The sequence below is a fragment of the Hemitrygon akajei genome, chromosome 3 (genome assembly GCF_048418815.1).
Source record: "Hemitrygon akajei chromosome 3, sHemAka1.3, whole genome shotgun sequence".
Lineage (NCBI taxonomy): Eukaryota > Metazoa > Chordata > Chondrichthyes > Myliobatiformes > Dasyatidae > Hemitrygon > Hemitrygon akajei.
The window spans coordinates 169,232,650-169,260,414 of record NC_133126.1 but is presented as its reverse complement, the minus strand read 5'-3'; the positions used below and the strand labels follow the sequence as shown (position 1 = coordinate 169,260,414).

At 37.2% G+C, this 27,765-nt stretch overlaps 1 protein-coding gene across 9 annotated transcripts in view; it reads left to right on the top strand.

Moving 5' to 3' along the window:
- LOC140725615 (DISP complex protein LRCH3-like) overlaps positions 1-26,839 on the top strand; it is a 144,655-nt gene extending 117,816 nt beyond the window's left edge. For 6 of the 9 annotated variants that reach the window (XM_073041290.1, XM_073041288.1, XM_073041289.1 and 3 more), the window contains 6 exons: positions 750-807; positions 1,872-1,976; positions 4,885-5,003; positions 8,365-8,502; positions 15,882-15,959; positions 19,029-26,839. In XM_073041290.1, coding sequence (XP_072897391.1) covers positions 750-807; positions 1,872-1,976; positions 4,885-5,003; positions 8,365-8,502; positions 15,882-15,959; positions 19,029-19,235 — 705 coding nt within the window. In that variant the 3' untranslated portion in view covers positions 19,236-26,839. The other 3 variants (XM_073041287.1, XM_073041285.1, XM_073041286.1) reach the window with 3 other exon arrangements.
- Positions 26,840-27,765: the final 926 nt, after the last annotated feature.

The window sequence follows — 27,765 nt, the reverse complement described above, 5'->3', positions numbered from 1 at the left end:
GGGCAATAGAGCCAGTGACCTTGATAATGGGTGCTTTTGGAAGTTGCTACAGTTTAGGTTTTGCTTTCAGATTCTTTATTTACACTTTTACAAAATATTAACCAGCTGTGCTGTAATTTTTAGGTGCTTATTGCTGTTAAGTATTTCATCCAAGACCCAGTTCAATTGTTACATACCTGCATAGTGATTTTTATCTATTCTAGAGGATGCTTACCTAGCCTAATCTGTTCTTATTCACTTGCTCTGTTTCCCAGCTGAAAATGATTGATAATAACTTGGAAGCCCTAGTATTTGCAGATTTTACTATGTGGTGGAGTTTCTGTAACTTGTTATGATGCATGTTAGGTTGTATTGTACTTAGAGTCAATTCATATTATTAGAACTGATTTGAGTGGGAAGTAAATGACATTAATCAAGTCTCTTCAGTCAGGCCCTTAGCAGGCTGTTCGGCCAATAATACTAAATCTGTTTTGACTGTGGCATGCAAAACACAATGGCGTAGCTAAAGCTTTTAACTTTAATTAACTTTTATACATACAGTAACCAAAAATTATTGCAGAATAAACTAATTTTTAGTTCAGATTACACTTTAATTCACTGCTTTACTCTGAAAGAGTATCAAGATGTCAGTGTGGCTCAGTGTTGAAAAGGAAGTAAAATGTATTGCAGAGAGGCTCCACATTGCTTGCTTTTAGTCTCTGTGCAACTCATCTTTTGTTAGTTTTTAAAAGTCTTGTCTTTTTCCTCAGAATGAAGACAAAGCACCTGTGTCACCAAATGCAACGGCCCAATCATCTGCACATATAGGTAAGAGAAAAACCATTGCAAACTATAACAAAAACAATTGTTCCTCTATTTGTATGCACAATAAAATTATGTATTTTGTGTTTCCTTCATTTGATGTCAAGTAAAACATTTACTTGTTTTTAAACAATGTTGCATTGTAATAAGCATCTGAGATAAGGATCAAAATTCAGCTTCAGCATTGTATTATTCACCTGGTCACAAGACAGTGATTATGGGACTGATAGACTGGCACATGTTTTTTGTAAAGCTCTGAAAACCCCTCCATTAATCTATTCATAATCTCTGATCTTGGAAATCCTAAAAATATCTACCTTCACTTTTCTAGGTAGACTGGTGGTGGGCTACAATTACAAAAATTATCTAATCTTTGAGACAGGTTTCCCACTTTGACATGTGTTCAATTCACTTTTATCATTGAGAATATCTTGGTGTAATTCATTTGTCTCTGTAATCATTCAGCCCAAGGCGGAATTGTATCAGTCTAGTACATGGTAAGTGCCATGCATTCCCTGTTGCTAATTGTTAGGTTTCCAACTTATTTGTATTTCATTGGTGAAGTAGCCTACAGATAGTTTCAGGAGACAATAAAACTTTCTTGACAGCAGAAAATAAAACTATTGAGTCTGGTGCAAAATGACTACAAACTGCAGAAAAACGGTATACATAACCAGTAAGCAGTATGTAGATTAAATAAATAAAAGTTGCCAAAAGTAGAATTAATAAAATATCAAAATTGAAAACTTATAAATACACAGCAAGTTTTGGAAAATTAATATTTTGAATATAGAAAAATATGGATATAAGGTGTGAATCAATAGCCAAGTCCTCTCTATTAAAAAGATCATTACTTTTAAACCAACTCATTACAGGTTGATCAAACCATTTATCATACATCATAAAATTACAATTTTACTGTGTTATGTTGGTATACCTCCCACCTCCCCCCACCCTTCCACCTCTCCTTTCCTCCCCTCTCCCCCTGCTTGTACTGATTGTTAATTAAACTCGGCTTCTTAATTCTAACATCAAGTTCTGCTCATTTTTATCCTCATGTCTGTCTGCAGTCCAGCCTGGCCTTTCTTCTCCCCACTTTTACAAGCAGGCCATGCAACCTAACCGACCTGAAAGCTTTCTCTTGAGAGCAACCATGCGTGACGAAATGAAAAAGGGTAAGTGAGATGAAAGTAAATTTTGCATTGTTCAGTGGACCACAGGAAATAGTGTCATTAACACTGATTGTCATGCAATTCAGATTCAGATTCAGTTTATTGTCATTTAGAAACCACAAATGCAATGCAGTTAAAAAATGAGACAACGTTCCTCCAGAATGATATCACAAAAACACATGACAAAACAGACTACACCAGCAAATCCACATAACGTTTGGCAATCCCCAATCCCGAGTCCGGAGAGGCTGCTGCGTATTAATATCACGCTACCATCTTAGCGCGTTCCCCAGAAAGGAGCTCCAATCCCACCAGACAAAAGAAGACCAAAAACTAAAGCTACAAGACCTGCACAAAACCACATAGTTACAACAGTGCAAACAATAGCATAATTGATAAAAAAACAGACCATAGGCACAGTAAAAATAGTCCAAAGATGTTAAAAGACTATAAGTTCAAAAAAAACCACCACACAGTTTCCACAAGTCCTCAGGGTCCCGATAGATTCATCATGCCACGCAGGCGGCAGAAGGGAATACCCCCACTATGGACTTCCACGGCATCGCCCAACTCAGCCTCACAGACGCAGCACACAATGAAAGCTCCGTCGAACCTCCAAGCCTCCGACCATCCCCTCTGGCACAGCTTCTCCGAGCACCATCCTCTGCCGAGCGTATTAAGACGCCCCCGCCAACGGCCATCGGCAACGCGACCCCGAGGACAGGGGGCTTGTTCTTCGCAGCAGAGACCTGGACCTCACAGCAGCAGCAGCAACGAAGAAGGTCTTCCTGGAGATTTCCAGATGTTCCTCCGTGCTCCCACGTCCGTTTTTCATCCGATTATGATTGTGCACGGCACCCCGCTTCACAAATAACAGTTAATCAGCTCCTTGTTTCTCCCCAAATGTGCAATATTTCTGTAAACAGTAGGTGACATACATCAGCAGAAAATTATACTTAGTTTTCTTATGCATTCAAAGAATATGAACTCCCTGGGCTGCATCAGTATTTTTTGTCCATCCTAATTGCCCTTGAGAATGTGGTGGTGAACTGCCTTCTTGTACCACTGCAGGCCTATGGGTGTGGGTGTATGCACAATTCTGTTAGCAAAGGAGTTCCAAGATTTTGATCCAGTGGCAATGAAGGAACAGTGATAAGTTTCTAAGTCAGGATAATTTGTGACTTGGAGCAACTTCTGATTGGTAGTGTTCCCATGCTTTCACTGTCCTTATTCTTCGAGTTTGTAGAGGTCATGGGTTTGAAAGGTACATGCTAAGTAATCTTTGTGCAGTAAAGCCTGTAAATGGTACATTGTACTGCTGCAGAGTAAGTGGATAGTTCTGGTTGGGATTCCTGTCAAGCCAGTTACCATGTCGTGTATGATGTTAAGCCAGTGTGTTGCTGAGAAGCTACACTCATCTGGATTTAAGCCAGTGTGTTGCTGAGAAGATACGCTCATCTGGGCAAGTGAAGAATACTCTGTCACATTGTGCACTATTTCATTATCTGAGGATTCACAAATAGTGCTGAACGTTGTGCAATAGGCAAGTATCCCTCCTTCTGACTTAACTGTTGAAGGAAAGGTCATTGATGAAATAGCTGAAGATGGTTGGGCCTAGGACACTACCCTGAGGAGTTCCTGAGATTTGCTAAGAACATTTAGTAAACATGAGAATAAAGGAGTTCAGGAAATTATATGATAAAATCAAATACAAATGTCGATCATACATTGAAATACGCCTTGGGAGAAAATTCTTGAATTAGGGATAGATTTTGATTCCTGCTTTCACAAAGTTTTTTTTCTTCTTTGCTGCTTCATGTGTAAATAATAAGCACTTAACATTTAGGTGTCCCTGCATTACTATAGAGACATCATTGGCAAATATACTTTGGGTTGCATTGGAAGCAGATCAGAAATTTTTTAAATCTCTGCCTCCTGTCAAGATGTTCTTGGCACAACTTTCATCATAGCTACAAATATCTCCTTTATTCAAAATCAGAATCTGGTTTATTATTACTGACATATATTGTGAAATTTGTTGTTTTGTGGCTGCAGTGTAGTACTTTAAAGATTCCAAAGTTAATAATAAATATGCAAGAAATAAATAAATAGAGGTGATGTTCATGGATTCATGGACCATTCAGAAATCTGATGGAGGAATGGAAGAAGCTGTTTCTAAAAAGTTGAGTATTCGTCTTCAAGCTTCTGTATCTCCTCCCTGATGGCAGTAAGAAGAAGAGGGCATGGCCTAGATGGTATGGGTCTTTAATGATGGATGCCTCCTTCTCTCTTCATTTGCTTAAACATATCTCTGAATAACCTGGGATTTTTCTTCATTGAGATCTGTACTGAAATGCAAAATATGTTGCAGTCTTGCATTAAAAATGTCAGTTTAGGCTCCTCAAAATTTTAGAATTGAAATTTTTAGATTACATAGTTGTAGATTCTTTTTCTCATCATTGGCTTGTTCCTATTGATGCCAGATTAAAATATCAAATGGTCCAGGCTTTCATATAAACAATGGTTGTCTGGTTTAAATTGAGATGTAGCAATTGAGGAGAAGTCTGACAATTCAGTGCCTATCAGAGAAAACAAAAAGTTGAAGAGAAAGATGATCAAGTTGTATATCAATTTCTTATTTTATTGTTACTTCCATTATCCTTTTGTTCACTGTAATGCAGGACAATGTATTTAGCCCCGGATTAATTTTTAGTACCTTGTTCATGATGTCTTAAGTGGCTATCACATCTTTAAAAAGAGTTACAATGTATCTGAGGGCTACAAATTATTTAACCCCATTGAATTTACAAAGGGATTTCAACAACAAATATGTGTTGGATACTTGATACGAATGTCAAGCAGCAATGTCCCTGTGGTAATTTCTTATGCACAATTGACCTTTTTTTTCTAGATGGGAACTTTTCTGCTTTGTCCTCTGTAAACCCTGGCCAGGATTCTGAAATCCCGATGATGCTGCAGAACCAAAAACAATTTGAGGATGAACAGAGAGCGGTGCAGCAACTAAGGAAGGTAATCAATCGTACAATTGTCCACCACAATTGAAGCATCACTGCACTGGCCTGCAGTAAACAAGTCCACAGAAAAATTATCTAATGATAGATTGTGGAACATACTAATGAATTAATGATGGAATGATTTTGAATGGTATTTATGTAAATAAATGCAAGGAAGATGCCTGTGCTTTTTTTTCAAATCCCCTCAGACTGCCAAAAGTCTGGAACATTAATGTGCTCCTGGAATAAAGTTTAGAGATTTGTTGACACCTGCCAGTCATAAACCACATAAACTACCCACTAACCAACCCCACAACACCCCCACCACCAACACTTTATTATTTTCTGTCAGAGTAACCATACGTACAGACACTCCTGTACCTAGTGTCACTTTACGTACATACGATCAATCTATGTATATAAGCTATCATAAGTTTATTGTGTTATTTTATAATTTTAGAACTCATAGTAATAGGGTGCTACAGCATGGATACAGGCCTGTATTTATCTGCGTAGTCTCAACAACCTGTACCTGGACCATAGCCCTTCACACACCTCCCTTCCATGTACTTTATCCTAATTTGTCTTAAATGTTGAAATCCAACCCATATCCACCACTGGCAATGGCAGCTTGTTCTACACTCTCACTAACCACTGAGTGAAGAAGTTCCCTGTCATGTTCCCCTTAAGCATTTCACCTTTCACCCTTAATCCATAACCTGTAGTTGTAGTCTCACCCAACCTCAGAAGAAAATGTCTGGTTGCACTTACCCCATCTATACCCCTCATAATTTTTTATACCTCTATCAAATCTCCACTCTAGGGAATAAAGTTGTAACCTATTTAATCTTCCCCTATACTCAGGTCTTCAATTCCCGGCAACATCTGTGTAAATTTTCTTTGCACTCTTTCAATTTTATTTATATCTTTTCTGTAGGTAGATTATTGTGTTGTTTATCTTATTGTGTATTATTTTGTGCTGCTTTGGAACCAGAGTAACAATTATTTTATCCTGCTTTACACTTGTGTACTGAAATGGCATTAAATAATATTGAATCTTGAACAAGCCTGTCTGCTGACTGAGTATGCACTAATCATTTACACTAATCCCAATTTTTCTCCCCAAATTCCTATTATCTCTTTTATATTCTTCCTATCACCTGTACATTAAAGGTAATTTACAATACCCAATCAGCCTTCAAACCTGCACATCATTGGTAAATGGGAGGAAACCAGGGCACCCAGAGGCAATCATGGGGAAAACAAACAAACTCAATATAGATGGAAGCAAAGTCAGGATTGAGGCTGGGTTTCTGGAGTTGTGAGGTAACAGCTATATTAGCTGCACCACCCTCCACCTCCACAACATGAGACTCTCTAGTCTATATGCACGTCCATACCTCCTCCTATCTCCATACCTCATGACTCTTGACTGTCTTCTGAAATAGGTTAACAAGCTAAAAAGTTAATGTAACTGGCACTGCCAGCAATTCCCAAGTGCTGTGCATGAATAGAAAGGGGGGAAAAAACACATTAATCTGTTGAAATTTGTGCTTGTCAAGTTAGGGAAATAAAATCTACCACTTTGAGCACCTAGTTCTGGTGTCCCACAGTAAAGTATTTAAATGAGTCTTTTCATTTCTGACATCAAAAATGGGGATGGTGCTGGAGGATTGGCGTATTGCTCATGTGGTTCCATTGTTTAAAAAGGGTTCTAAGAGTAAACCTAGCATTATAGGCCTGTCAGTTTGATGTCAGTGGTGGGTAAATTAATGGAAAGTATTCTTAGAGATGGTATATATAATTATCTGGATAGACAGGGTCTGATTAGGAACAGTCAGCATGGATTTGTGCATTGGTCATGTTTGACAAATCTTATTGAATTTTTTGAAGACATTACGAGGAAAGTTGACGAGGGTAAAGCAGTGGGTGTTGTCTATATGGTCTTCAGTAAGGCCTTTGACAAGGTTCCACAAAGAAGGTTAGTTAGGAAGGTTCAGTTGTTAGGTATTAATATTGAAGTAGTAAAATGGATTCAACAGTGGCTGGATGGAAGATGCCAGAGAGTAGTGGTGGATAACTGTTTGTCAGGTTGGAGGCCGGTGACTAGTGGTATGCCTCAGGGATCTGTACTGGGTCCAGTGTTGTTTGTCATATACATTAATGATCTGGATGATGAGGTGGTAAATTGGATTAGTAAGTATGCAGATGATACTAAGGTAGGTGACGTTGTGGATAATGAAGTAGGTTTTCAAAGCTTGCAGAGAGATTTAGGCCAGTTAGAAGAGTGGGCTGAACGATGGCAGATGGAGTTTAATGCTGATAAGTGTGAGGTGCTACATTTTGGTAGGAATAATCCAAATAGGACATACATGGTAAATGGTAGGGCATTGAAGAATGCAGTAGAACAGAGTGATCTAGGAGTAATGGTGCATAGTTCTCTGAAGGTGGAATCTTATGTGGATAGGGTGGTGAAGAAAGCTTTTGGTATGCTGGCCTTTATAAATCAGAGCATTGAGTATAGGAGTTGGGATGTAATGTTAAAGTTGTACAAGGCATTGGTACGGCTGAATTTGGAGTATTGTGTACAGTTCTGGTTCAAATTATAGAAAGATGTCAACAAAATAGAGAGAGTACAGAGAAGATTTACTAGAATGTTGCCTGGGTTTCAGCACCTAAGTTACAGGGAAAGGTTGAACAAGTTAGGCCTTTATTCTTTGGAGCGTAGAAGGTTGAGGGGGGACGATAGAGGTATTTAAAATAATGAGGGGGATAGATAGAGTTGACGTGGATAGGCTTTTTCCATTGAGAGTAGGGGAGATTCAAACAAGGGGACATAAGTTGAGAGTTAGGGGGCAAAAGTTTAAGGGTAACACGAGGGGGAATTTCTTTACTCAGAGAGTGGTAGCTGTGTGGAACGAGCTTCCAGTAGAAGGGGTAGAGGCAGGTTCGGTATTGTCATTTAAAGTAAAATTGGATAGGTATATGGACAGGAAAGGAATGGAGGGTTATGGGCTGAGTGCGGGTCAGTGGTACTAGAGTAAGCGTTCGACACGGACTAGAAGGGCTGAGATGGCTTGTTTCTGTGCTGTAATTGTTATGTGGTTATACCAACCATTTTTAAGGAAACTACCATCTTAACTACCACATTAATCTGCTTTTATCTTGTGTTGATACATCCATTAGGAATAGGGCCATATTTATTATTACAAAATGTTTTAGCTATCAGATGGTAAAATGAAATTACTTTATTTGAATTTAAGTAAAGTTGCAGAACTAAAATTCAAGTGTATCACTTAATCCTCTGCATCACTGTTTATAAAATGTATTTGCTAAACAATTAACCATTATAGATTTTTCACTGATTTATTTTTCAGAACATTGAATCACGGTTAAAGGTTTCACTCCCAAGTGATCTTGGAACAGCACTTACAGATGGTGTTGTCCTCTGTCATCTGGCTAACCATGTGAGACCACGGTCAGTCCCTAGTATCCATGTCCCATCTCCAGCAGTGGTGAGTATTCTGAAGTGTAATTCCATCAGCTGCATCCTCAACAGCAATTGACAGAGTGTCAGTTTTCACTTGCAAGCTTAGGCATCCTTGCCATCACCATTGGCAAATGCAATGTTAGCTTTCATTTTAAGAGTACTGTAATATAAAAGCAAGGATGTAATGTTGAAACTTTATAAAGCATTGATGAGGCCTGGTTTGGGCCTCTTATTTTAGAAAGGATGTGCTGAAACTGGAGAGGGTTCCAAGGAAGTTAACAAAAATTATTCCAGGATTGAATGGCTTGTCATAGGAAGAGCATCTGATGGCTCTGGGCAGGAGAATGAGGGGTGACTTCATTGAAACCTAATAAATGGTGAAAGGCCTTGATAGAATGGATATAGAGAGGATATGTCCTATGGTGGGAGAGTCTTTAAGACCAGAAGACACAGCCTGAGAATAGAGAGGAGTCCTCTTAGAACGGAGATGAGGAGAAATTTAATTTGCCAGAGGGCAGTGAATCTGTGGAATTCTTTGCCACAGGCAGCTGTGGCCAAGTCGTTAAGTATATTTAACGTACAGGTTGATAGATTCGTGATTGGTCAGGGCATGAAGGGATATGGGGACGAGGTAGGAGATTGAGGCTGAGAGGAAAATTGAATCAACCATGATGAAATGGCAGAGCAGACTTAATGGGCCAAAAGGCCTATATCTTATAGTCTTACGGTTTTATCTTGACCCCTCCATTGACCTCTTGTCCAGCAGTTAGTAATACAGGAGTAGAAAAATCCTCCAGCTAAATACTATGAAGATAGAAACCAATGGTCTTAGCTCTCTGTATCTTACTCTGTACAGTACCTTCAAAGCAACTCTTTCCCTTGTAACTTCCTGGGACTGAACTAGGTAGTTTTGTTATCATAACTTGATACTTAATCCTATGATTTATTAATATAAGAATACCCTATTGTCCACATATTTTACCTCCTTAAACTTGCACAGTCCCAACATCTCAACTGCTGCAAAAAAAAACTTTCATCAGAGAATTGTGGAACCAGGTGCTTATGGCCCACCTCATCCTCCAAGTGTGCTAATCCTATTTACCTGCGTTAGCCCCATATACAGCACTTCACCTTTCCTATCCAGATACCTATTTGAATGCCTTTTAAGCTGTATAACTGTATCTGCCTCTACTACCTCCTCTGGCTCAGTTCATATATTCACCACCCTCAGTTTGATAAGCTTACCCCTCAAATCTCATATATTTCTCACCTCTAGTTTTGGACTGCCCTCAATTACATAAACCACTATAAGGTCACCCCTGTATCCTGTATTCCAAGTGAAAGTAGGCCCATCCAATCCAATTTCTCTTAATGCCTCATCTCTCCATTCCAGGCAATATTCTGGTAAATCTCTTCTACGCTCTCTGTATTGCTACCCTGACCTTCATGGACTATGGTGAACAGAAGCGTACATCTGTCTAACATTGTCTAACCAATGTTCTGCAACACGCTATCCCAACTCTTATATTCGGTGCCTCAGCCTGTGAAGGCAAGCAAACTGATTGGGTTTTTCCACAACCCTATCCACTTATGTCGCCATTTTCAGGGAGCTCCGGGCATGCACCTCAAGATTTTCCTGTGCATCGACTCACCTTATGTCCATATAACCATATAACAATTACAGCATGGAAACAAACCATCTCGGCCCTTCTAGTCTGTGCCGAATGCTTACTTTCACCTAGACCCACTGACCCACACTCAGCCCATAACCCTCCATTCCTTTCCTGTCCATATACCTATCCAATTTTGCTTTAAAGGACAATACCGAACCTGCCTCTACCGCTTCCACTGGAAGCTCGTTCCACACAACTACCACACCTCTGAATAAAGAAATTCCCCCTTGTGTTACCCCTAAGCTTTTGCCCCCTCTCAACTCATGTCCTCTTGTTTGAATCTCCCCTACTCTCAATGGAAAAAGCGTGTCCACGTCAACTCTATCTATCCCCCTCATAATTTTAAATCTCTATCAAGTCCCCCCTCAACCTTCTACGCTGCAAAGAATAAAGACCTAACTTGTTCAACCTTTCCCTGTAACTTAGGTGCTGAAACCCAGGTAACATTCTATAAATCTTCTCTGTACTCTCTCTGTCCCTGCTATTTACTCTATATGTCTTACCTGAATGTGACCTCCCAATGCAGATTACCACAGACTTTCCAGTTGATGTAAATCCCACTATAATCAGCCCCTTTGTTATATTTAATCGTCTATTCTAATGTATTCCAAGCTATTTCCATTATTCTACTGTCTGGCTGTTGTGATTAAAACTATTGTCTCATTGTAGACCATTCATCGCCCTACATTGGCACACAGTTAAAAGTCTTACTTTCAAAATTCTTTTCAATGTTTTCAAATTCACCCTTGATCTTACTCATCTAGAGTTTTGTAACCTTGTTGATTCTCATAATCCTCTAATTATCCAATTTCTGGCCTCTTGATCATCTCCAGGTTTAATTGTTTTACGACTGGCAGGTCTGCAGTCAGCTGGGAAAGCTCTCAGCTGTTGAATTGCATATTTAAGGCACTTCTTAAAATCAATCTAGTCTTTTTTGTGTTTTGCTCTGATGTCTCCTATGTGACACACAAACTGCTAGAGGAGCTCAGCAGGCCAGTCAGCACCAATGGAAAACAGTAAATAGTCAAATTTTAACGCCGAGACTCTTCATTAGGGCTGGGGAAAAAGTTGAGAAGTCAGAGCAAGAGGGTGGGGGAGGGGAGGAATAAGTACAAGGTGGTAGGTGACAGGTGAGACCAGGAGTGGGGGAGGGTGAAGTAAGGAGTTGGGAAGTTGGTAGGTGAAAGAGATGAAGGGCTGGAAAAGGGGGAATTTTGATAAGAGAGGGTAAAAGACGTTGGAAGAGAGGGAAGGGAAGGAGTACCAGAGGGAGATGATGGGCAAGTAAAAAGATAAGGTGTGAGAGGGAAACGGAAATGGGAGAATGGTGAAGAGGGTGGGGCAATTACCAGAAAACAACGTTCATGCCATCCAGTTGGAGGCTACCCAGAAGGAATATACAGTGTTGCTCCTACAACCTGAGTGTGGCCTCATTGCGACAGTAGAGGAGGCCATGGACTGATGGATGGGACTGGGAAGTGGAATTGAAGTGGGTGCCATCAGGAGATCCTGCTTTTTCTGGCAGATGCAGCGTAGGTGCTCAGCAAAACATTCTTCCAATCTACGTCGGGTCTGACCAATATGCAAAAGGCCACGCTGGGCGCAGCAGATATAGTAGATGACTCCAACAGACCCACAGATGAAGTGCCGCTTCACCTGGAAGGACTGTTTGGGGCCCTGAATGGTCATGAGGGAGGAGGTGTAGCACTTGTTCCGCTTGCAGTGGGGAGGGACTTCCTGAGGAGACTGAGGTCCTTTAACATCTGCCAGACGATACTGAGAATGTTCTACGAGTCTGTGGTGGCCAGTGCTATCATGTTTGCTGTTGTGTGCTGGGGCAGCAGGCTAAGGGTAGCAGACACCAACAGAATCAACAAACTCATTCGTAAGGCCAGTGATGTTGTGGGGGTGGAACTGGACTCTCTGACGGCGGTGTCTGAAAAGAGGATGGTGTCCAAGTTGCATGCCATCTTGGGCAATGTCTCCCATCCACTCCATAATGTACTGGTTAGGCACAGGAGTACATTCAGCCAGAGACTCATTCCACCGAGATGCAACACTGAGCATCATAGGAAGTCATTCCTGCCTGTGGCCATCAAACTTTACAACTCCTCCCTCGGAGTGTCAGACACCCTGAGCCAATAGACTGGGCTTATTTCCACTTGGAAAACTTTACTTATTATTATTTAATTATTTATGGTTTTATATTGCTATATTTCTACACTATCCTTGGTTGGTACAACTGTAACGAAACCCAATTTCCCTCGGGATCAATAAAGTATGTCTGTCTGAGCCATGTTGGAAGTGATCCACACAGAAAGCGGGAAGTGTGGGGGGGGGGGTGGGAAAGATGTGTTTAGTGGTGGGTTCCCATTGGAGATGGCGGAAGTTACAGACAAAGTTACAGAAGCTGGACACAGAGGCTTTGTAATTCTTTTATATGGTTCAGTGTCCAATTTTGTTGATAATACCCTTCTGTAATACCTTGGAATATTATGCCATGTTAAAAGCAATGTAAAATATGTATTACTATTGTTGTTATTCCTCCATGAGAGTAAGAATTATGTACTAGTTACATCCAGTTGGTGGTGATACTAAAAGGTTTTATTGCCACAAAAAAGCTGTTGTGCTCATAAAACTTGCATTTTCAAATTCCAGTTCTAATTTCATCAGTTGCCTTGTCTTTGATTCTGATAATAAATTGAACACAAAGTAGTAGTTGAACATGACTTCTCGTGATATAGTATAAAAACCACAAAATTTTAGTTACTTAAAGTCCATGGAAGGTAGAAATAGGCAGGTTGGACAAGTGTATTCTAATGATCAAGTTTAGAGGTAACAAAGGTACAGGATAAGTGTTCTAACCACCAAGCTGGAACATATGGGAAGTGGAAATTCATTTTCATAAATATGCAATAAATGTATAAATTAATACATTTAAAACTCTTCTGGGTTGACTTCAGTTACCAGAAAAAGACAATGGAGTAACAAGTTAGGGAACTGAGCTTTTTGCAGGGACTAAAGTAAATTATTTTGGTCATCTCATTATTTGGTTGGAGTATATATCTCATTTAATGTAAATGGTGTAATAGGAGTCTGACAAATTTGAAGGCAGTAAAGGGAATAGATGACAGACTCGACTGTAAAGGTACGTTATACTAAACCAGGAAGATCAGGGATTGCAGACTGTTTGGTCTAAACTGTTGTCTGAAAATCAGTCAGATGGAGGGAACTCTCGAGTTAAACTTGGGCGTTGTGGACAAGGTGACCTCCACTGTAGGAAGGCAGATTTGTTGTGTGATCAAATAGGAAATGCTTAAATAATTTGCTGAATGGTTCATTGTGTGTGAAATTTCAACAAGGTAGGGAGAGCCGAGTAGAATTCCAAATGGTTTATATAGCAACTTCACTGTAGCTAACTAATTCGGGGCAGTATGGTATGGGGGATGGTGGGGATGTAGCAGCATGTTAGCATAATGATTAGCATTAACGCTTTGCAGCACCAACAGTCAGGGTTCAATATTCACCACTGTCTGTAAGGAGTTTGTACATTTTCCCCATAACTACATGGATTTCTTCCTTATTGGTGCTCTGGTTTCTTCTCACATGCATTCCAAAGACATTTGGGTAATGAGTTGTGAGCATGCTGTGATTGTGCCAGAAGCATGGCAATAATTGTGGGCTACCTCCAGCACATCCTCAGACTGCATTGGTCGTTGACACAAACAACGCAGTTCACTGTTGGTTTTGATGCTTCGATATATATGTGATAAATAAAATTAATTTTTAATCTTTCTTGTTTAGTCTACTTCTATGGTGCAAATATTGTTTGCCGCTTATCAGCCCATTTTTGATTGTTATTTAGATCTTATTGTGTGCTGGCTTGAACTGCTTCATTTATTGAGGAGCTGTTTGTGTAATCATCAGTAAAAGTTCTTAGTTGGAACCTTCTGATGGAGTAAAGTCATTGATGATTTAGCTAAAGATGGTTGGGCCAATGACACTTAACATGAGGAACCCCTGTGTTGATGCCCTGATGCTGGGTCAATGGATCTTGCCTAACTACAGTTGCTTTACTTTGTGTGAGGTGTGAATCCACCCAATAGAGTGTATTTCTTTTTCTTGCTCTATGACTTCAATTTAATCATGGTAAAATGTTGCCTTGATGTCAAAGGCAGTCACCAATAGAATTCATCTGCTTGGTGTTGCCACGTGCATCTGTGGAGGCCAGGTCATTGGGTGTATTTGAGGCAGAGATTGATAGATTCTTGATGAGACATGGCATCGAAGGTTATGGGGAATGGGACTAAAGGGGAGATTAGCTCATGATGAAATGGCGGAGCAGACTCGATGGGCCGAATGGCTGATTTCTGCTCCTTTGTCTTATGGAGAAGGCCAGGAACTGGGGTTGAGGAGGAGAAAAAAAGGATCAGCCATGATGAAATGGCGGAGCAGACTCGATGGGCCAAATGGCCTAATTCTGCTCCTATGTCTTATGGTCTTATGTTGGGATTAAGTTTGTGATGAGGTCTGGAACCAATAGTTTTGGCAAAACCCAGTTTGAGCAAGAGTGAGCAGGTTATTGGTGAGTAAGTATTATCTAATAGCCCTGTTGCTGACACCTTTCATCACTTTGCTGGAGAATGAGATTAGACTAATTATGTAGTAGTTAGCCAGGTTAGACTTATAACTGCTTTTTGGAAACAGGTAGATTCCAGTATTGCGAATATACTAGAATAGCTTGGCTACAGATATCACAGTTTTGGAGTGTAGTTGGCATGCAGTCTGCTCCAGTGGCCTTTGCTGTACAAAGCCACTTTTGATATTACATGGAGTACATCAAGTTGACTGCTTTCTGTGATTCTGAAGATCTCTTGAGAAAATTGTGGTGGCATTGTGCTTGCTCACTGCATCCTTAAATGATTATTTGATGTCCTGTCATTGTTTAACGATTTGCATTTTAGTGTAAACTTCAATCTAACCTTTTTATAACTGCTAAAGTACAGAGATTTCCTAAAAATGGACTGAAGTAACACACACAAAACTCAGTAGGTCAGGCAGTATCCATGGAAATTAACAGTCAATGTTTCAGGCCAAGACACTTCTTCAAGACTGGAAAGGAAGGGGGGGATGATAGCAGAATAAAAAAGTTGGGGGGAGAGGAAGGAGGACTAGCTAGAAGGTGATAGGTGAAGTCAGGTGGGTGGGGAAGGTCAAGGGCTGCAGAAGAAGGAATCTGATAGCAGAGAAGAGTGGATCGTGGGAGAAAGGGGAAGAAGGAAGGGTAGCAGTGGAGGTGACAGGCAGGTGAGAAGTGGTAAAAGGCCAGAGTGGAGAATAGAAGAAAGGAGAAGGGAAAAAGTTACTGAAAGAGGAAATCGATGTTTGTGACATCAGACTGGAGGCTACCTAGACGGAATATGAGGCATTGCTCCTGCACCCTGAGAGTGGCCTCATTGTGGCAAAAGAGAAGGCTGTGGACTGGCATGTCAGAAGTATTGAAGCACTGAGGCAGCATTTAAAGCATCAGCAGTTTCAGTTCAAACTAAACTTTCTCTTTATGTATAACTGCATGGGGTAATTAAATATAAACATAAGTTCTATAAATATCCTATGTGCCTCTTTTTTCAATCCATCACCTCCTGTTGTTTTATCCAACATTTTCCTATAATATCTCCCATAGACTGAACTTTGACTTCAGTTTACTAGCTTGTTCAACTTCTGGTTACAGCCCAAACTTACAATGGCAAAATGCAGACGAAATGTGGAGAACTTCTTAGAGGCATGTAAGAAAATTGGTGTACCACAGGTACGTGCACTTGTTTTGAGGTTATATTATGTCTACGTCAAACCTAGATTCTGTGCCTCTACATGCTTCATTCTGCTGTTTTTATTGACATCTAACATTATTGATGCAATAATTGACATATCAGTTATCACTGACCAGTCACATATTTAGAAAAAAAAGATCAGAAACAAACGCCATTATTGTGATTATTGCTTATTTCCCTCTTTATTTCTCTTTCAATTTTCCCTCTTTCCCATTTCATCAGTCATTACTAAGTACTCCAATTCATATTCTTTCTCTTAATGGAGATCTCAACTGAAATCTGTTCAGTTCCAGTGTCTCTTTGTCGAGCAAGCGACCCACTGTCCTGAAAAGTTTTTCTCACTGCTACAGCCAGCTTCCTATTGTGCATTCTGCAGTTCTTTTTTCACACTCTGACAGTTACACTGCACGAGATTTCAGAGCCATTGTCATTTCTTCTTTGTTTTAAAGTTAACGTTGATTTTAAATTACCAGGGTGTGGACATGCTCAAGAGAGTTAATTAAACAAATCTGGTTTGATGATACAGTATTCTTGGCCTATTAATGTTGGAATCTCTTTTGAATCTTTTTACAGAGAGAAATTTGATCTAAAGCAATAGAAAATAGAAAATGCAAGACAACACTTCATCATTACTCTCCATCAAATGATGAGTGTTTCCAGCATTTTCTACTTTCACTGCTAATTTCCATTAGGTGTCAGCTTCTCCCCCCCCCCCCCCCCCAAATGCGTTTAGAGAAGTAAACTTTTTTCCTTAGTTTTATCAGAATTTTGCATGATTCATTAAAAATATAACCTTGGCATTAACTCAGGAACATTTTTAACAGCATGTGATTTTTATAAAATATACATTTAACTATAAGGAATTGCAAAACTGAATTCCAGAACTGATGATGTTATGTATGCTGGATTTAGAGGTACAAATTTACTGAAAACTGTAATATTGTCTTCGTGTCACAATTAAAATAATACTTTTTAAGTTAAAATAAATTTCAAAGATGTGAGACTTCAAAGTATGTGGACTTCCGTCGGTACAACAATAATGTGTTTTCAGTATCTCCAGTCTCCTGCATGTATAAATTTTACCTTATGGGTATATGATTTAATTTTTGTTGGGTGACTTGAATCTTTTAGCTGGATTTATACCTGCATGAGCTGGAGAGAAACTATTTTAACAGGTTTTAACTTAACATACTTTGACAGTAGACAAGAACAATGTTTCTACATTCTACAATTTATTTGGCGCTGTTTTGGGCATAATATTGAACATTCCTTTCTTTCAAATGCGAGGTTTCTTGGTGCATCTTCAACTAAAAGAGAATACAACCGGTCAGACAAAAACAATTGCAATAGGTTTCTAAAAGCCATATTTTCTTTGTACAGAGTGTACTACCAATGATGTCACTATTAATTCCACGAAGTATTTTATCCACAAATTTGTAAATTGTCATTGTACCATTTATTGATCATAAACTAACTAGAAGAATACAGAAACCACTATGGATTATTGTGGCAGTACTGTGGCAGATCATTAACAATTGTGTATTTGCAATTCTCAATGGCGAATGCAGTGAACTGTATAATGACCTTGTGTGAATCATAATTAAAGTAATTTAAGAGCATTTTAAAATTTATCGTAATCAAAAACATTGTTCCCTGCATCCAGGATATTCACAAAGTACAGATATTTATGCTTTCAGATTAAATTCTTGTGTTTCATTGATACAACCCATTTTCATGCTTTTGTTAAATATGTGTTTATCTAATTGAAATTATGTTCCTACATTAGGTTTAACAATAAAAGATCAGAATTACAAGAGACCTGATAATCTTAAGCACCAATACAATTAACTGCATTTGAAATGTCAATTAAAGACTCAAGTTTCAATTGAGTCTTTAAAATAATTGTTCTCTGATTTCTTATTGAGTATGATTGAAAAGTAAACAGTTACAATGAAAATAATAGTGGTTGTAAATTAAAATACTTTTATTTGAAAACAAGGTAGGGAATCAGTGAAGGTTTTCATTTTTAAACTGGAGGATATAACAGAAAAATACTGTTTTCCCTCCTTTTTTGCACATGCCAGGTCTGCTTTCAGGATGTGTTTAATAACTTCTTTGATAGCTTGCTCCTATTCTTTGTAGTAATTGCTATTTAATGCCCAACTCATTCCTCCTCAGAATGCTACCCTTGGAATCAACGTAATACTGCTCTTGTTTCTTCTCATTTTGCTTCTGTGTGAAAATCTAATGAAATTCTATCAAAGCTGTTATGTGTAAAGGTATTTAACTGCTATAACTTCTTATTAAAACATAACATACATAAAAAAATGAAAATATTCTAAATAACATGCTCTTTCCAAAGATAAATAGCTCCTGAGTTTAATAAGCATATGGGAACAACAAAACCAATCTTATTATATTTATTGCCTAGTGAAATACTTCCTTTGTGCCTCTATTATCCAAACAATATTTTCCACAGTGGAATTCTTGTGTTACATCTTGCAATATTTATTTTTACATGAACTGAAATTAGAGATAAACATTCCAGCTCCAATCTAGCAATAACATGGTACAGTGCAACCTAGCCTGACAACAAACTGTTCCAGCAGTTACAATTGAAACCGTTAGTACAACTACAGATGTGGTTGGCTTAGCATTTCATCAAAATTTAAATTTTGTTATAAGAATATAGTTAAAGAAAGCAGCAATAAGCTGTTGCTCCAACTTCTACGACAATACAGTCAGTCTTTGTAAACAGAAGTTACATCAAATGAAAATATTTGTTCTAATAGATTCACAGACAAATCCATGAATCTTAGGAAATGAAAAGGGAATATGTAAAGGTAATGGCTGTTAGTTAAATAAATGTTAGAAATGAATTCAACATTTAAATGAGTTGCTGGCACATTAAAGTTAATTGTAGACTCGTTTATTATGCATGGCTCTAAACTGAGGCAAAAGTAAAAATCTAATTAAATGTTGCATGCTGATTTTCTCGACTAATTTTTCTTTGTCATTTCTCTCCTCACTCACTGAAACATTGGAAGGATGTCCTTTGCTCTTCATCTGATGTGCTCCAAGCCAACTTCCTCAGCACTCAAAAGACGGTTGACATGCTACTGACTTTGGGAGCAAGCATAACCAGTCCTGTTCTTGCCCCTCTCTCTGGTGTCCAGCTTGCAGGCTTTGCTCTCTTTTACGTCAATGTTATGCTTCTGCTTTTTGCTCTGTACCATTGGGTCACTGTATTCTAATTAGAAGAGAAGGTATGTGCAAGGGGAAGGATGAGAGAAAGGGAGTCTGTAAGTGAACTACACTACTGGTTTTGATTGAATAAAGTTCCATAGAAAATGTTTTCTAGTACTTCAAGATTTTTAATAGAGATCCAATGATTAGATTTCAATAGTTTGGAGAAGAAACCATTCATAGTGCCTTCAATTCATTTTGCATTTTATGGGTTTTAAGCCAAGTTCTATTATCTTTTAATCATTTGGTCTTCTCAGCCCACTCTTTGGATGAAACATTCATGCATGCATACACATTCCAAAAAAACTTAAATAATTGTCATGACTATTTATGATTATCTTGATAATCAGATTAAAATATTTCCAAAATAACAAGACTTGTTTACATACTTTTGGGGCTTGTTCTAAGGGCAGGACTTCATTGGAAAATAGATCAAGTAGTTACAATCAACATTAGTTAGATATTTTGCTCTCTTTTAGTGTTGCCTTTGGATTGCCAGATATAAAAAGACAGTGCATTAAAATACTCTGTCTTCAAAACAACTCCGTTATTTATTCTATCAAACTGTGATCCATTTGGATTATATTTAAATCAATTATAATTGCATTAAGTTGATAATGCTGACTTTTATAATGCGGTTGAGTGGCTTGTGTAACAGTTTAGGTTGCAGACTATTGATTATCTTCATTTACTGTGAATCTGCACACATACACATTTAAATGTTTTAAGTTAACCATATGTCTATTGTTTCTCTGCCTTCAATATTACTGTTACAGGGTGTATTAAAGCACAACTGTTAAAAGCCATAGCAAGAATAGGTTCAGTAGTAATAATCTCAATTTTCTCGGGGGGGGGAGAATAATGATTTCAGAAAAATTATGTAGAACTTTTAATGTATCAATTGTAAATCACCTTGGTCCTGACCCCACAGTTGAACGTCTACCATGTTTAAAAATTGTTCAGGAAGTGCAGACTGTTTCAGACCAATTTCTGCCTGGTCTCTGAAAATAAATAAAATTCAACATAACATTATGCAACAAAGAATGTAACCAAATTTAATGGAGTAAAGATCGACTCACCTAGGTACATAAAAAATCTTTCTACTTAAATGTTCGCTTGTAACTGAAGAACTTGCTTTTCTCAAGTACAGAAATCTTATCTAGCCTAGTACATCATTAATAGTTTAATTTATATTTGATATTTTTGATTAAGACACTAACATCAAAGAAAAAAATTACTAACTACCTTCTGTTGCCTTTAATCATGAAACATCAAAGATATGTTTTATAAAGACTTTTTATATAACACCTTGTCATGCTCAGTTTATAAATAAAATATCGAATTCTTGATCAGCAAAAACAAGTACTTTACGAACAGATAGTGTAACAATCTTCCAGGTAATATTTATGCCTGTTTTCCAAGACAACAGTTAATATTACACAATTTGCAAATTTTTACATCCTCTATTCAGAGAGGTTGACATTTAATGAGAGCTAGTGGTCATTACTACCTGTAATTGGATCACTGAAAATTATTTTGTTGTAATCAGAATTAGTTATACAAGACTTGATTCAATCCATTTTCATTTTTCACATATTAATCACAAGTCTTATTCTTGCATTGTACCAAAGATGAAATCAGTGTAACACATTCAAAGGAGAATGCATAGAAGTGCCACAATTGTTATTTGTTTACAATTCTGCTCAACTCTGAGACCTAAATTTACAATTGCCAAAGGGGATACAAGCCATTTTAAGGAATAAGTGCCCTTCTCTGAATCTTAACTTTTAGCTTCTTTGCCCTTAGCTGGGGAATGAGTCCATGGTAAGAGTCCACTTCTTATTTTGCCGTGTGCAGCTGTAAAGTGATTACTCAATGGGGTGTTCAAACATAATGACCAATCAGTGTAAACTTTTAACTTTTCAGCAATGTATGTATACACCCCTTTCCAGCAGGATAGAAGTCAGGAGTGGGGAATAGTGGGCTTATTTATTTTTTCAATATCCCAATATTTAAGACAAATTTTAACAGTTCTGTTGGTTCTTGATTGATCAACTTGATTCTCTTCAAATAAGAACTTAAGCCTAGACTTATATAATCTGCACAGCACAGGAATGTATTTTATGACTCAACCAGTGATGGATTTTTGTAAAATTAGTTTTAACAGGTAAACATTACTTTTCATTAATTAAAGCAAGATGTTTTGAAAGGTGTTCTGAAGATACAGCACATAATATTCTGTAATAAAAATATAAATTTTCTCAAGATATTAAAAATATTTGAACTTCCTTGATGCTGGAGGATGTAAATAATGTCTCTTTAGTTTGAGAGTTGACTTGTGGTTGTTGAAATAGAAGTTCAAAGTATTCAGTAGTTCAGTCAACACTTACGAGGTCAGAACCAGTGAGAGCTGCTGTTGATTTTATGTAATATTGTAAGAAAGAATCTAAATGCCAAATAATAAATTTTCAATTAACTGAAACAATACCTGATGAAAGAATAGTGTATCTATAATTTCTGTACCCAATAATATTTGCATTTCAAAGAATTTTCCAATTCATATAAAGTTCCAATTTGACAGGAAAAGATTGTTATCAATAAATTTTAAGAATTATTCACGTTTGAAGAGAAAGTTATAGATTCAAATTGCTTATTTCTCACTGAGTAGTTTATTTTGAAAATAATTGATTTTTATGACATCATTTCCAAATTTGTTTGAAACCTGGCTTAGTTTTGGTATTAGAAAACTAAGTTGGGTTTTTTTTTTCCTGATGGGTGATGAATAATAACTTTGCAGTATTTTTCAGTGGACAACCTTGAAAGTTTGGGGTCTGTACCATTATATGTAAAATTCTTTCATGTGTGTTCCCTTGCAGAAAAGCCAGGTAACATTATAACTGAAATTAACTTTACATTATAGCTGAAATTCAACAAGGAAATTGATTTGTTGCCTCTCATTATGTTAAATAGGAATTGGATGTATAGATCACTAATGCATTTTTAACCATGCATGTATAGGATGAAAGGTCTACCAATAATAAACTAACTCAATGTAATACCTTTTAAAACCTTTTGTCTTTATGCGTACAAAGACGGCATGTAAACAGTATTTAATGTCAAAATTCATTCAGCTTTAAGTAGAGTATATTTTTTGCATTAACTTCCATTATCTTTCATAGAGTCAGTACATGAGGTTTGAAAGTAGTGACTATTGATTGAAGTAGGTTTTAGCAAGTGTAACCACACCATCTTCCCACTTCATTACTACTTGTCTTTTTCCGGTATTCATTTGTATGCAAATTAATTTGGTGTTATTTCATTTTTCAGGTCTTCCAATTTTTGTTATTTTACACAAGTATATCATTTGTTAATTTTGTTTTTCTCCTTTCCTTTTATTCCCCTCCCTTTCTCTTGTTTTTGATTTTGTTTAGGATCGGTTGTGCCTGCCCCTTCACATTCTAGAAGAGAAAGGACTGGCACAGGTAGCAGTGACTGTAGAAACTCTGCTTGAGCTCGCTCCTACTAAGCAGCACCATTAATCAACTGTCTAGCGACTACAAGTGATGGGCATCACACCCAGGAAATATTTTGCAGCATTATAAAAAGTATTCCACTTTGGTCTGCATGGTGATCATATTTATCACATTCTCTTTTTTTGGAATCTGCATGATCATTTTCTGCCTTGTTGGCACTAGAAGCCATTTGTTAAACATGACTTTTTTGATCTTTGCATTCTGTTACTTTTATGAAAAGGCAGCACTCCATTTGTTTTTTAGCTTGAATACTATGATCCAAGTAGTTTTCATAGTAGCACTCATTGAGATATCGCAGAGTAGTCTTAACAACAGATTAAGGAACTAAAATAAAAAATAGATTTCCCCTCAACTTGCCTCATGAGTGGCCAGGCAACACATTAGATTTCTTGTTTGTGTCGTGGCCAGTTGGATGGAATTTGATAGGAACAGTCAGGACAGTCCGAGACAAATTAGAAAAAGAAATTCACAGTAAACATTCACACCAGTTTTAGTTTGATTCCAAGTTCTAATTAGGAGTAAGAAATTCACAATAGCAGCAGATCTTCACAAGGTAATAAAATATTTTTATTTAGTGTATCTCTTGTCTGGTAAGAAATTCTAAGGAAATACAAAAGTACATAAATGTCCACTCAGTATTTTTTATAGGAATGGTTTATTTCACCAATAGCTGAACCCCGTTAAATACTGTAAAGATTCTTATCAGAGAATGTTTCACGGTGATTTTAGAAATCCATTTCTAGAAACTATGCACTGACTGTACTCAAGTGGATCAGTACAGTATGATTAATTTCTGGTTTTGGTTACAGGGTTTTAGTCCTTGTTATATATTTTGAAGCATACATGGACATGATTATACAAGACATATTAGAATAATAAATTATTCTAATATTAATATTACTTTCTATTGCCTTCAAGTGCATTTATTCTAATCTAACTAAATAGTTTAATAGAGCTTTTATAATTAATTTTTTATCATTAGATTTTGTTCATAGAGTATACATTTATATTTATGATAAAACAACCACTAAATAATGTCTGGTTGCTCAGCTGTATTTAAGTAATGTAGTGAAATGCACTTTATCATGAAGTAGCATGAACTTCAGTGAGCTTCATGACATCAGTAGGAAACCTGTTTGTAGTGTAGTCTTTCTGCATGACCTTTAGTACCTTCCACTACACGTTTGTACATTTATGTGAGTACTTATCCATCATTTTAAAGTACTAAGTTCACAGTAAATTTATTATCAAGGTACATATATGTTACCATATACTACCCTGAAATTCATTTTCTTGCAGCCGATTCACAGTAGAATTAACTTTAAAAACTACACACAAAGATTGATAAACAGTGGTTTTGACTTTAAAGGCTCTGTGTGTAATAAGTTGTAACTGCTACTTCTCATAGTCTAATCTTTAAAATTAAATTCATCCTTGCAGTAATAGTAAACGTAAAATTTTCAAACTCTCATTATGAGCAAGATATCCTATATTTCATCCTCAAACAGTAAGTGCTCACACCAACTTTTTGTTATCTGTATCAAAGTGGCTAATAATACATTTTTATGCCACTTAAACTTGGGGCTGTTCTTAAGTGTAGCAAAGCACGAAAATAGAAGGGAGTTCTTTTTTTTAATCATTTATGACCTAAACAGATGGAGTTTTGCCTGCACTTCCCTTTTCACAAATAACCACATTTCATGTTTTCTTGTTTTTAATATTAGACAGTTCACACTCAGTTCAAGTACAGATTTGCTTTAAATTATGTTTTGATTTTAAGCTATACAATATGATTTTATTACCAAAGCTAATCTCTTTGTACCGTCTTTTTCATTGTCATTATTTCAAATTTGCTAACTGGTGTCTGATTGACTTAGTAAAACCCATTGGCTCTCTGAAAATTACTTGGCCTAAATTGGAAACAGTTGAGGTGCAGATTAACATTGTTCACATTAGTTATGAAGTGAATTCAGCACAACAAATCCACTTCACATGATGTAATCTTTGTCAGCCATACTTTTTGTGTCTGCAGACTTGCTGGACAGAAAAGTACATAATATTCATATAATTTTGAAATATTTGAATAGTATTGTTTTGGGGCAATAGCCATTTGTGTGTCTGATAACAAAACAGAAATAATATATTTAAGAACTGACTCATTTTCACTTTTAAAAAAATTTGATAAGAGAATAAGAAGGATAAGTAAAAAAAACTGAGGTGAAAATGTATTATAACATTAGTCTTTGATAATTGCCCATCATGGGATAATTTTAGATAGGAATCATTTGATTTCAATAAATTTGAGACACTGGGATTGGGAAAAGGAGGTAGTTCTGATAGGACTGGGTGCAGTGAGTGAGGATTAATTTTGATAAGGAGACAATATTTTGCACATTTAGAAATAATTGGCAGCATTGTGCTTTTGGAAAGCGATGCTGCTGCAACAAAACTATAAATGCTGTCAGTAATAAGCTTCTAACCAGTAAAAGCACATAAATCTAAGCAACCATTAGTAAATAAATCAATCGTATACTTTGATTTCTAACTGGGAGTTTCATCAATTCGATAGTGTTCTTCTATTTTCAAAGTTCAAAGTAAATTTATTATCAGAGTACATATATATGTCACCATATACTTCCCTGAGATTCAATTTCTCATTCCTTGAGTTAACCTGGCTTGTAAGAAGTGCAATAGTACTGATTTAAGAGGGCATCTTTTTTTAAAAACATTTTCCCATTTATGTGCAGTGATGACTTTAAAACTCTTTTGTACCAACTAAAATTTTCAGAAGATCATTGTACAAAAATGTATTCATCAAACAAATTTGAGAATGCATATTGGCTTGGATCATAACCCAGCATAGTGTGTTTGACTGCAGAGTATTTCATCAGTGCAGCTCATTGACTTGAAAAGTTTACTGCTTCTCTCCAAAACTGTTACCAGACCTGCTGAACATTTCCAGCATCTGCATTTTCAATTCCAATTTCCAGTATCCTGAGTATTTACTGTTTGTGATCTTGTCTATTTGTCATTCTGTTTTTGTTTGGAGCATCAACATGTTTAAAAGGCGTTCACGTAATGGAGATTATGAACATTTCAAATGATTAGTAATAATATGAAAATAAAGGTATGACTATATCTGACTGCATAATACTGCATTGCAGATTAAGTTGATTTGTTCTCAATACTGCACTATCATTAAATGAATCATATAGGATTCTTAATAGACTCCTTAATTGTAACCCTGTTTCTAAGTAAATCTACTTATACCTTGTTGCTCATCTTTACAAGAGGCAATCATAAAAATTCTTAAAACATTTGAATATCTTCTTGTGCTTTTTCTGTGTATTGACAAATATTAGACTGTTCTAAATCTAATTCAGTACTGAATTTTATAGGATGCAATTTTTCTACATTTGATCTTTTTTGTGGCACTTACTGGAAATAATGGAATATCTAATTTACTTGTATTCAGCAGGGATGTAATGTTAAATCGCTGACCTATGAATCAGGCTTGGAACCACTTTTATGCCAGGAGTAAACTGAGATGTATCAAGTAATGTAGACATGTTTTTGCTGGACCATTTGAAATTGACTGAAACTGACAAATATAGGAACAAATAATTTCCAAAGAAGTTGACTGTACTTCCCAACTAGTTGGAACGAGTATCTAAATGTTTGTGATGAACATACGTGGAAGAGTTTTTGCTTTTCATTTGTAGATTGTTGTAAATACTTCTGTAGCTGCTCAGTTATTATTTGTACACAAATTTGGATGTTTTATGTTCATATTCTCTTTCAAATGTGACATTTTGTCTGCTGAGAGCATCTAGATCTGTCATTTGTGTTCTTACAGCCACAGAGACTTGATGTGTATTGTTCAATTATTTCCCAGAGTGGACCTACTAAAAACATGGTGGCCTTGGCTCTAAATATATTGTATAGATAACTGTTATGTAAAAAGGCATGATTTGTCAACTCCACTTTAGTTGTAACTGTCACCTTTGTACATATGTATAACATACATTATAGGTTTATGAGGCTTTTGTGATAAATAAAGATTGTATATGAATATAGTATACATTTATTTGTGTGTATTTTTCCTTCAGAATGAACTTAACTCAAACGATTAATTATTAAGTATTTACAGCAAAGTAAAGTAGAATTTCACTACTTTAGTCTGGCATGGTACAATACACCTCACATTTATTGCCAATTACAAATAACATATTTATGTAGTGTTATGACCTCAGCCCCCTCCTTTGTGAGAATCGCAAGAGCCCTAGTGAAGGGGGGGTCAATGACCCAAGAGAAGAGAGAGATACGTGCGGTGTCCCTCGTTTCACGGCGAGGCAAAAGCTGGCGACTGTGGTCATTGTCTCGTGGAGACACCTTTGTGAATTGTGAACTGTACTACGTGTATACCCTCAGGGCAACGTGGGTGGAGAGACGGAGAGAGATTGCATCATCCCAACCTGATTGACATCTGAGACCCCGTGAGTTCAGATAAAAGAGGGGTTGTAAAGAAGGCCCCCCAGACGCACCAGAAGACACGCTAGAAATCCTGTGACAGCGTTTAATAGCGACAGCCGGTGGGGGGGTTCGTGTACGTCTTTTCCTTGCCTGGGATTGGCGACCTCACCACGGAAGAACGGCTTAGCTACAGGAGAGGCCACAAGTGAGCGTCCATTCCCCAACGAGACTCCGACGGATCGAACTCATAAAGGTTGGAAAAACCCGCCGGGTAACCGTTCCATTCAATCTCTATCTCTCTCTCTCCAACAAAAGTGCACCACCGCGACACCGCAAAAGACGGCAGCTGGTGGAACTGCAGTGACCGCAAGAGACTTTTAGATATACAGCGGACAATATATACATTACCCCTAGACAACGATAGAGCTTATTTCTTATTGATTATTACTATACCTGCGCTTTAGATTGAGTATTGATGACGCATGTTATCTGAATGTATTAACCTTACTTTTGTGCCCCTTTATAAAATAAA